Source organism: Salvia hispanica, unplaced genomic scaffold (genome assembly GCF_029641045.1).
Source record: "Salvia hispanica isolate PSC_SH4W2 unplaced genomic scaffold, Shi_PSC_v1 Unplaced_Contig_0003, whole genome shotgun sequence".
In the NCBI taxonomy this organism is placed as follows: domain Eukaryota; kingdom Viridiplantae; phylum Streptophyta; class Magnoliopsida; order Lamiales; family Lamiaceae; genus Salvia; species Salvia hispanica.
In genome coordinates this window covers 24,985-36,523 of record NW_028292642.1, presented here as the reverse complement: position 1 = coordinate 36,523, position 11,539 = coordinate 24,985, and the positions used below count along the sequence as shown (strand labels likewise).

The window sequence follows — 11,539 nt, the reverse complement described above, 5'->3', positions numbered from 1 at the left end:
CATATTATAAGCCTTCCCAGCTCCACATACATCTACGTCGTGCGTTTGACTCTCCCTGGTAATTGCTCTATCCAAGCTTTGAGAGTTTTGACTACAACGGTTGCCGATCACCGCCTGTTGCTGGGTAAGAACTGGTAAGAATTTGAGTTTTGCTTGACGGATTTGTGACACCCACCACCACCACTTGTTCGTAGTCTGTAGGATCATATTCTTGTGTGTTTCTATTGCTGCTAACCATGCCAGGATCACAAGCCGACGAGATTGACTGGGAGAATTTATCGAACAAGGAGCTTCATGATAAGTTTCAGCAAATGATGACTGAACAGGTGCAAGATGTGCTGAACAATTTTGAAGAGGCCATGGAGAAGATCACTGGCCTTGAGAAGACGTTCGAAACAAAGCTCGATAACAAGTTTAATGAATTGCTCGCGCGTCTTCCACCACCACCACCCGCTGCACCTAACGCACCTCTCCAACAACAACAACAACGACTACCTCCACGTCGCAAAATAGACCTCCGCCGAGCAAGCCGTGTTCCTCTTGCGTTTGGCCAAACTGTTGGTGCTGCTGTTGATACTTCTGTGGCTCCTGCTGCTGATGCGGAGGAGGATGATTATGTGGGAGATTATGAGGATGAGGTTGATCAAAATCAGCACTACGTGCAGCCACCTGTACCACCACCAGCAGGTCGACCTCAGGTATATATTCGTAATGGTAGGCCTGCACCACCACCTTAGGTACGAGATGATGTCCATATTCCTAAACTGAAATTGAATATTCCACCATTTGAGGGTAGATATGTTCCTGATATATATCTTACTTGGGAGTTAGAAACTGAACAACGTTTTACATGTTTACAATATCCCGAGGAGAGACGGGTTGCTGCTGTTGTTTGTGCTTTCACTAGTTTTGCATGTGTATAGTGGTCTGAACATTGTAGATTATATCCTATTCCAACTACTTGGGCTGCTTTGAAAACTGCTATGCGTACGCGTTGGGTTCCACCATATTATCAACGTGAATTGCTTCAAAAATTGCAGCGTTTAAGACAAGGAAAAAATTCTGTAGAAGAATATTATCAGGAATTACAAACTGGCATGATTCGATGTGGTATTGTTGAGGAGAATGAAGCTATGCTTGCACGTTTTCTGGGTGGATTAAATAGAGAGATTCAGACCATTCTAGACTATAAGGAGTATACTAATATCACTCGTTTATTCCATCTTGCTTGTAAAGCTGAACGTGAAGTGCAGGATCGACAAGCATTGGCAAGAACTAACTTTTCTGCAGGCCGACCTTCATCATGGACACCGCGTGCATCTTCTACTTCAACTGCACCAGCACCTCAATCAGGTGCCTCCTACAGCCGTGATACAAGAAAACAGGAACAACCACCATTATCTGCCAAGAGCGCACCTGCCGGGCCTGCACAGAGTTCTTCTTCTTCCAGGGCATCAACAGGGCACACAAGTGATATTATTTGTCGTCGTTGTAAGGGAGGAGGTCATTATGCGAGAGAATGCAAATCTCCGCGTGTGATGATTGCTACCGAGGGTGGTGGATATGAGTCCGCTAGTGACTATGATGAGGAGACATTGGCTCTTATTACACGTGAAGAACATGGTGGAGATGATTCTGATCATGAGATGCAATACATGGCTCATGAAGACGCTGACAGGTATGAATGTTTAGTTGCTCAACGTGTTTTGAGTGTGCAGGTCACACAAGCTGAGCAAAATCAGAGGCACAATTTGTTCCATACCAAGGGAGTTGTGAAGGAACGTTCTGTGCGTGTCATAATAGACGGAGGGAGCTGCAACAACTTGGCTAGCATGGAGATGGTGGAGAAGCTTTCTCTCACCACAAGACCACATCCACATCCTTACTACATCCAATGGTTCAACAACAGCGGCAAGGTTAAGGTAACACGTACTGTTCGTGTGCATTTTAGTATCTCTACATATGCTGATTATGTTGATTGTGATGTGGTACCTATGCAAGCATGTTCCTTATTACTTGGTAGACCATGGCAATTTGATAAAAATTCTGTACACCATGGTAGAAACAATCACTATACTCTTGTTCATAAGGATAAAAATATTACTTTGCTTCCTATGACTCCTGATTCCATTTTGAAAGATGATATTAATAGAGCTAATAAAGCAAAACAGGAGACAAATAAGAGTGAAAATCAGATTGTGGCAAAAGAATTTGAGCAACAAATGAAGCCTAATAATAAACCATCTAGTGTTGCTTCTGAAATTAAATTGAAAGGTGCATGTTTATTTGCCACCAAATCTGATATTGATGAGCTAGATTTCAGCAAATCTGTTTGCTATGCTTTTGTGTGCAAAGAGGCATTATTTTCATTCGAGGACGTGCCTTCCTCTTTGCCTCCTGCTGTCACTAACATTTTGCAGGAGTTCGCTGACGTCTTTCCACAAGACGTGCCACCGGGATTACCGCCTATTCGAGGGATTGAGCATCAGATTGACTTAATTTCCGGTGCTTCACTGCCAAACCGTGCACCATACCGTACCAATCCAGAGGAGACGAAGGAGATTATGCGTCAAGTACAAGAGCTTCTCGACAAAGGTTATATACGCGAATCCCTTAGTCCTTGTGCTGTTCCTATTATTCTAGTGCCGAAAAAGGATGGTACATCACATATGTGTGTTGATTGTAGAGGCATTAATAATATTACTATTCGTTATCGTCATCCTATTCCTTGGCTAGATGATATGCTTGATGAATTGAGTGGCTCTACAATATTCTCCAAAGTTGATTTGCGTAGTGGCTACCATCAAATTCGTATGAAATTGGGAGATGAATGGAAAACAGCATTTAAAACTAAGTTTGGACTATATGAGTGGTTAGTCATGCCTTTTGGGTTAACTAATGCACCTAGTACTTTCATGAGATTAATGAACGAAGTTTTACGTGCTTTCATTGGACGATTTGTGGTAGTTTACTTTGATGACATATTGATTTATAGCAGATCTTTGGAAGAACATTTGGAACATTTACGTGCTGTTTTTATTGCTCTACGTGATGCACTTTTGTTTGGTAACCTTGGGAAGTGCACCTTTTGCACCGACCGAGTATCTTTTCTTGGCTATGTTGTTACTCCACGGGGAATTGAAGTTGATAAAGCCAAGATTGAAGCTAATGAGAGTTGGCCGCAGCCCAAAACGGTCACACAAGTGAGGAGTTTTCTTGGCCTCGCTGGATTCTATAGGCGTTTTGTGAGAGATTTCAGCACCATTGCTGCACCTCTCAATGAGCTTACGAAGAAAGATGTGCCTTTTCTTTGGGGTACCGCACAGGAAGAAGCCTTCACGGTATTGAAAGATAAGTTGACACATGCTCCTTTACTCCAACTTTCTGATTTTAATAAGACTTTTAAGCTTGAATGTGATGCTAGTGGAATTGGATTAGGAGGTGTGTTATTACAAGATGGCAAACCTGTTGCATACTTTTCTGAAAAATTGAGTGGGCCTAGTCTGAATTATTCTACTTATGATAAAGAATTATATGCTCTTGTTCGGACTTTAGAAACATGGCAACATTATTTATGGCCCAAAGAATTTGTTATACATTCTGATCATGAATCTTTGAAACATATTAAAAGTCAAGCTAAACTGAATCGTAGACATGCTAAATGGGTTGAATTCATTGAGACTTTCCCTTATGTCATTAAACACAAGAAGGGAAAAGAAAATGTTATTGCTGATGCATTGTCTCGTCGCTATACTATGCTTTCACAACTTGACTTCATAATATTTGGTTTGGAGACCATCAAAGATCAATATGTGCATGATGCTGATTTTAAAGATGTAATGCAGAATTGTAAAGAAGGAAGAATGTGGAACAAGTTTGTTGTTAACGATGGATTTGTGTTTCGTGCTAACAAGCTATGCATTCCAGCTAGCTCCGTTCGTCTTTTATTGTTGCAGGAGGCGCATGGAGGAGGATTAATGGGACACTTTGGCATGAAGAAGACGGAGGACGTACTTGCTACACATTTCTTTTGGCCAAAGATGAGACGGGATGTTGAGCGTTTTATTGCTCGCTGCACTACATGTCAAAAAGCTAAGTCACGACTCAATCCTCATGGTTTATATATGCCTTTGCCTGTACCTAGTGTTCCTTGGGAGGATATATCTATGGACTTTGTTTTAGGTTTACCTCAAACAAAGAAGGGGAGGGATAGCATATTTGTTGTCGTGGATAGATTCTCGAAAATGGCACACTTTATACCATGTCATAAAAGCGATGATGCTGTTAATGTTGCTGATTTGTTCTTTCGTGAAATTATTCGCTTGCATGGTGTGCCAAATACTATTGTTTCAGATCGTGATACTAAATTTCTTAGCCACTTTTGGAGATGTTTATGGGCTAAGTTGGGGACTAAACTGCTTTTTAGTACTACTTGTCACCCCCAAACTGATGGACAAACTGAAGTAGTCAATAGAACGTTGTCTACTATGCTTAGGGCTGTTTTGAAGAATAATAAGAAAATGTGGGAGGAATGCTTGCCTCATATTGAATTTGCTTATAATCGTTCATTGCATTCTACTACTAAGATGTGCCCTTTTGAAGTTGTGTATGGTTTCCTACCTCGTGCACCTATTGATTTGTTGCCTCTTCCATCTTCGGAGAAGGTTAATTTTGATGCTAAACAACGTGCTGAATTGATTTTAAAAATGCATGAGTTAACTAAGGAAAACATTGAGCGTATGAATGCTAAATATAAACTTGCTGGAGATAAGGGTAGAAAACATGTTGTGTTTGCACCTGGACATCTTGTTTGGTTACATTTGCGTAAGGACAGATTTCCTGATTTGCACAAATCAAAGCTAATGCCACGTGCTGATGGTCCCTTTAAGGTGTTAGAGAAAAGAAATGATGATGCATATAAACTTGAGCTGCCTGCAGATTTTGGGGTTAGTCCCACTTTTAACATTGCAGATTTGAAGCCTTATTTGGGTGAGGAAGATGAACTTCCGTCGAGGATGATGAGGACATCAATACCATTGTTACACCCACAGCCCCTGTTGCTATACATACTGGACCAATTACTAGAGCTCGTGCACGCCAACTAAATTACCAGGTACTTTCGTTTCTTGGTAATGATTCTAATGTTCATGAGAATATGATGCTGCCTAAATTGGATACATTTGTTTTTCTTACAAATGAAGGGCCTAGCTTGGAGAAGGATGAACATTGGAGCAAGAACAAGCATGGAGATGATGGCATGCGCAAGGGGAACAAGAACGGAGTTACAAGTGATGATTTCAGGACTTTGAAGCCACCAGAATGGGTGCATGAAGCCTTGGACGAAATATACAAGATGCCACTTCATAAATTTCGTCCCGGGGCTATTATAGGTGCTGCGTCACCTTTTTATTGGGCCAGGCCCATGTAATTTCGAAATACATAAGTATAGGCTATTTTTAGAGTCCGTATGTGTGGGGAAACAAGAGATAGGGTTGATTTCGGACCCCTCCACCAAGGGCCACGAAATTCCCCCCTCTTCCTCCATATATACAGCCCTTAGGGCATCGTTTAGACTTTGGGTTTTGTTTAGATTAAAAGTTCGCCATAGCTGCAACTTCGCGTACTTCGTTTGTGTTCAACGACCAGACAAAGGCGTCACAGAACCCCACCTTGATCACTAAAGCTTTCATCTTATATTCGCAATATCCAGATTGCAATCTCAGTTTCTTGCTTGTTCTTCGTTTGCTCGCAGGAAACAGACCCTCGTGGTCAGGTTGATCGTGCTCCGGTGTGGTCAATAACCTCTCGGAGTTGGTTTAGCGATTGCTAAGGCGCGACGTCCTCGCACGTTCGTAGTCGGATCGTCAAAGTCGACTGTCACCAAAGCGATATCCATCATCTCATCGAAAGACGGGACAGCTTTGCCTGTATCAGCTTGCCAAAGGATAAAGTGTAAAAAGGAAAGGTGAAGATCACCATGACTCTTGTATAAGGTAGAAGACAAAACTAAAAGAAAGGCCCTTCGCAGAGGGAAGCAGAGGTTGTCATGTGCTTTTATGGTTGGATGCACAAAATCTTAATGCAAAAGAACGTCACTTTATATTGCCCCTTGTGATAGGGACCTTTATTATGCAGTCCATCGTTTTTATTTCTTCCATATCACAAGCTCGAATAAGGCTTATTTTCTCCACACTAATAGATAATACATATTTAGAGAGTAATTTTTATTGCTTGCAACAATGACAACTTACTTGAAGGATCTTACTCAATCCATAGGTAGATATGGTGGACTCTCATGGCAAAACTAGGTTTAAGGATATTTGGAAGCACAAGTAGTATCTCTACTTGGTGCAGAGAATTTGGCTAGCATGAGGGGGAAAGACAAGCTCAACATGTTGGATTATCCATGGCAATATAATTTATTTCGGATGTAAGAAAACATAGCCATTACATTATCTTCCTTGTCCAACATCAACTTTTTAGCATGTCATATTTTAATGAGTGCTCACAATCATAAAAGATGTCCAAGATAGTATATTTATATGTGAAAACCTCTCTTTCTTTATTACTTCCTATTAATTGCAACGATGACCAAAACTATGTTTGTCAACTCTCAACAACTTTTATTCATCATACTTTTATATGTGAAGTCATTACTCTGCATAAGATAAATATGATCTTTTTGTTTCTTTTCATTCTTTTGTTTTTCTTTTATTCCCTCAAGATCATAGCAAGATAGCAAAGCCCTCGAATCAAAACTAATCTTTATTATATATAGCTCACAGACTCGATTACATAGATAGGGATCAACACAAAAACTCAAAGCTAGATCATACTAAAACTTTATTCTACTAGATCAAGATATAACCAAAAGGATCGAACTAAGAAAAATGGTAAAGATGGAAGTGTGATGGTGATACGATACCGGGCACCTCCCCCAAGCTTGGCAGTTGCCAAGGCGACTGCCCATACCCATGTGTTTATGTCTCTTTCTTCGAAGGAGGTGATGATGGAGTTGTTGATGACGGGGTGTCGCACATCGAGCGTAGGAGATCCTCCAGCTTGTTGATAATGCCCTTGAGTGCGGTGATATGCTCTTGCAACAAAATATTTTCACGTGTGAGATACTTGTTTTGTATGTGAGCTAGCTCAATCATCTTGAAAGCTTCAACCTCAGTAGGGGTGAGATGATTGTAGTAAGGTTGAGAGAAGCCTTCTTCTTCTACTATTGGGGCTTGCTCCTTTGCGACCTCTTTGATCTTATCACCTTCCTTGATTTCCCCGATTTCTTCTCACTTTGTCTCTATCTTCATTAGACAAGCATCATCACCCACATTGTTGGATGAGGGGGGGGGCATATTGCTCTAATCTGCGGCAGAAACAACTCAAAACAAGAAACAGAGGATTTCGTCGTGGTACGGTGGTCAAAACCTTCAGGAGATCATATAATGATTTTTTATCGACCAAAAGAAGTATCGTGCAAGAAAATGGAGTCCGGAGGGCCCATGAGGTGCCCACGAGGCAGGGGGCGCGACCAGGGGGTAGGGCGTGCCCTCCACCCTTGTGGATGCCTCGTGTCCTTTCCGGACTACTTCTTATTTTCCTATTTTCTTAAATATTCCAAAACGGAGAAAAATTGCTATTAGAACTGTTTTGGAGTCGGTTTACTTACCATACCACATACCTATTCCTTTTCGGGGTCTGAAACGTTCTAGAAAGTGTCCCTTATGTACTCCTCTGGGGTTACGGTGTCAATAACATTGGTTTCAAAATTTATGGGATTACCTGAGATATAGTGTTTGATTCTTTGACTGTTCCCCACCTTCGGATTTGTGCCTTCGAAGTTGTTGATTTTTATGGCACCGAAACGATAGACCTCCTCGATAATGTAAGGACCTTCCCATTTAGAGAGAAGTTTTCCAGCAAAAAATCTTAAACAAGAGTTGTATAGCAAAACATAATCATCTACATTAAACTCACGCTTTTGTATCCTTTTGTCATGCCATCTTTTAACTTTTTCTTTAAATAGTTTGGCGTTCTCATAGGCCCGGGTTCTCCATTCATCAAGTGAGCTAATGTCAAATAGCCTCTTCTCACCGGCAAGTTTGAAATCATAATTGAGCTCTTTAATGGCCCAATATGCCTTATGTTCTAGTTTGAGAGGTAAGTGACATGCTTTTCCATAAACCATTTTATACGGAGACATACCCATAGGATTTTTATATGCAGTTCTATAGGCCCATAATGCATCATCAAGTTTCTCGGACCAATTCTTTCTAGATCTATTAATAGTCTTTTGCAAAATTAATTTGAGCTCTCTATTACTCAATTCTACTTGACCGCTAGACTGTGGATGGTATGGAGATGCAATTCTATGATTAACATCATACTTAGCAAGCATCTTACGAAAAGCACCATGAATAAAATGTGAACCACCATTAGTCATTAAATATCTAGGGACTCCAAACCTCGGAAAAATAACTTCTTTAAGCATCTTAATAGAAGTGTTATAATCAACAGTACTAGTTGGAATAGCTTCTACCCACCTAGTAACGTAATCAACAACAACTAAAATATGGGTATACCCATTAGAGGAAGGAAAAGGTCCCATATAATCAAAGCCCCAAACATCAAATGGTTCAATAACAAGTGAATAGTTCATATGCATTTCTTGACGTCTACTAATATTACCAATTCTTTGACATTCATCACAAGACAGGACAAACTTACGGGCATCTTTGAAGAGAGTACGCCAATAAAAACCGGATTGCAATACCTTATCTGCAGTTCTATCTCCAGCGTGGTGTCCTCCATAAGTCTCGGAGTGACACTTGCATAGGATCTGTTCCTGTTCATGCTCAGGTACACAACGTATAATAACACCATCTACTCCTTCTTTATAAAGGTATGGGTCATCCCAGAAGTAATGTCTTAAATCATAGAAAAACTTTTTCTTTTGCTGGTATGTGAAACTAGGTGGTATAAATTTAGCAACAATGTAATTAGCATAATCAGCATACCATGGAGCAGTACTAGAAGCATTTATGACAACCAATTGTTCATCAAGAAAGCAATCATCAATAGGTAGTGGGTCATCAAGAACATTTTCTAACCTAGACAAGTTGTCTGCAACGGGGTTCTCAGCTCCCTTTCTATCAGTAATATGCAAATCAAATTCTTGTAGCAAGAGAACCCATTTAATAAGTCTAGGTTTAGCATCTTTCTTTCCCCTAAGGTATTTAATAGCAGCATGATCAGTGTGAACAATTACTTTGGAATCAACAATATAAGGTCTGAACTTATCACAAGCAAACACAACTGCTAGAAATTCTTTCTCAGTAGTGGCATAATTTCTCTGGGCACTGTCTAGAGTTTTACTAGTGTATTGGATAACATTAATTTCTTATCAACTCTTCGCCCTAGAACAGCACCTATAGCATAATCACTAGCATCAGACATGATTTCAAAGGGTAAATTCCAATCAGGTGGCTGAACAATAGGTGCAGAAATCAAGGCTTTCTTAAGTATTTCAAATGCATCTACACAATCATCATCAAAGACAAAAGGAACATCCTTTTGATAGAGGCAAAGGTGTCCCATCTTTTGATGAGATGATGGATATCGCGTTGGTGGAAGTCGACTTTGACGATCTGACTACGAACGTGCGAGGATGTTGCGCCTTAGCAATCGCTAAACCAACTCCGAGAGGTTATTGACCACGCCGGAGCACGATCAACCTGACCACGAGGGTCTGTTTCCTGCGAGCAAACGAAGAACAAGCAAGAAACTGAGATTGCAATCTGGATATTGCGAATATAAGATGAAAGCTTTATTGATCAAGGTGGAGTTCTGTGACGCCTTTGTCTGGTCGTTGAACACAAACGAAGTATGCGAAGTTGCAGCTATGGCGAACTTTAATCTAAACAAAACCCAAAGTCTAAACGGTGCCCTAAGGGATGTATATATGGAGGAAGAGGGGGAATTTCGTGGCCCTTGGTGGAGGGGTCTGAAACCAACCCTATCTCTTGTTTCCCCACACATACGAACTCTAAAAATAGGCTATACTTATGTATTTTGAAATTACATGGGCCTGGCCCAATAAAAAGGTGACGCAGCACCTAGAATAGCCTCTGGACGAAATTGATGAAGTGGCATCTTGTATATTTCTTCCAAGGCTTCATGCACTAGTTATGGTGGCTTCAAAGCCCTGAAATCATCACTTGTAACTCCGTTCTTGTTCCCCTTGCGCATGCCATCAACTCCATGCTTGTTCTTGCTACAATGTTCATCCTTCTCCAAGCTAAGCCCTTCATTTGTAAGCAAAACAAATGTATCCAATTTAGGCAGCATCATATTCTCAGGAACATTAGAATCATTACCAAGAAACAAAAGTACCTGGTAATTTAGTTGGCGTGCGCGAGCTCTAGTAATTGGTCCAGTATGTATAGCAGCAGGGGCTGTGGGTGTAACAATGGTATTGATATCCTCATCATCCTCCCCTTCTTGAAATGAAGTCGTCCTCGATGGAAGTTCATCTTCCTCACCCAAATAAGGCTTCAAATCTGCAATGTTAAAAGTGGTACTAACCCGAAAATCTGCAGGCAACTCAAGTTTATATGCATTATCATTTATTTTCTCTAACACCTTAAAGGGACCATCAGCATGTGGCATTAGCTTTGATTTGCGCAAATCAGAAAATCTATCCTTACGCAAATGTAACCAAACAAGATATCCATGTGCAAACACAACATGTTTTCTACCCTCATCTCCAGCAAGTTTATATTTAGCATTCATACGCTCAATGTTTTCCTTAGTTAACTCATGCATTTTTAAAATCAACTCAGCACGTTGTTTAGCATCAAAATTAACCTTCTCCAAAGATGGAAGAGCCAACAAATCAATAGGTGCACGAGGTAGGAAACCATACACAACTTCAAAAGGGCACATCTTAGTAGTAGAATGCAATGAACGATTATAAGCAAATTCAATATGAGGCAAGCATTCCTCCCACATTTTCTTATTATTCTTCAAAATAGCCCTAAGCATAGTAAACAATGTTCTATTGACTACTTCAGTTTGTCCATCAGTTTGGGGGTGACAAGTAGTACTAAAAAGCAGTTTAGTCCCCAACTTAGCCCATAAACATCTCCAAAAGTGGCTAAGGAATTTAGTATCATGATCTGAAATAATAGTATTTGGCACACCATGCAAGCGAATAATTTCCCGAAAGAACAAATCAGCAACATTAACAGCATCATCGCTTTTATGACATGGTATAAAGTGTGCCATTTTCGAAAATCTATCCACGACAACAAATATGCCATCCCTCCCCTTCTTTGTTCGAGGTAAACCTAAAACAAAGTCCATAGATATATCCTCCCAAGGAACACTAGGTACAGGCAAAGGCATATATAAACCATGAGGATTGAGACGTGACTTAGCTTTTTGACACGTAGTGCAGCGAGCAACAAAACGCCCAACATCTCGTCTCATCTTTGGCCAAAAGAAATGTGTAGCAAGTATATCCTCCATCTTCTTG

At 40.5% G+C, this 11,539-nt stretch overlaps 1 protein-coding gene across 1 annotated transcript; it reads left to right on the top strand.

Annotated features, from left to right (window-relative positions):
- Positions 1–236: 236 nt before the first annotated feature.
- On the top strand, positions 237–5,105 carry LOC148922887 (uncharacterized). Its single transcript, XM_089062114.1, has 5 exons — positions 237–698; positions 1,041–1,623; positions 1,669–2,573; positions 2,655–4,226; positions 4,587–5,105. The coding sequence occupies exons 1-5, from the start codon at positions 237–239 to the stop codon at positions 5,103–5,105; spliced, it is 4,041 nt and encodes a 1,346-aa protein (XP_088918240.1).
- The last annotated feature ends 6,434 nt before the right edge of the window (positions 5,106–11,539 follow it).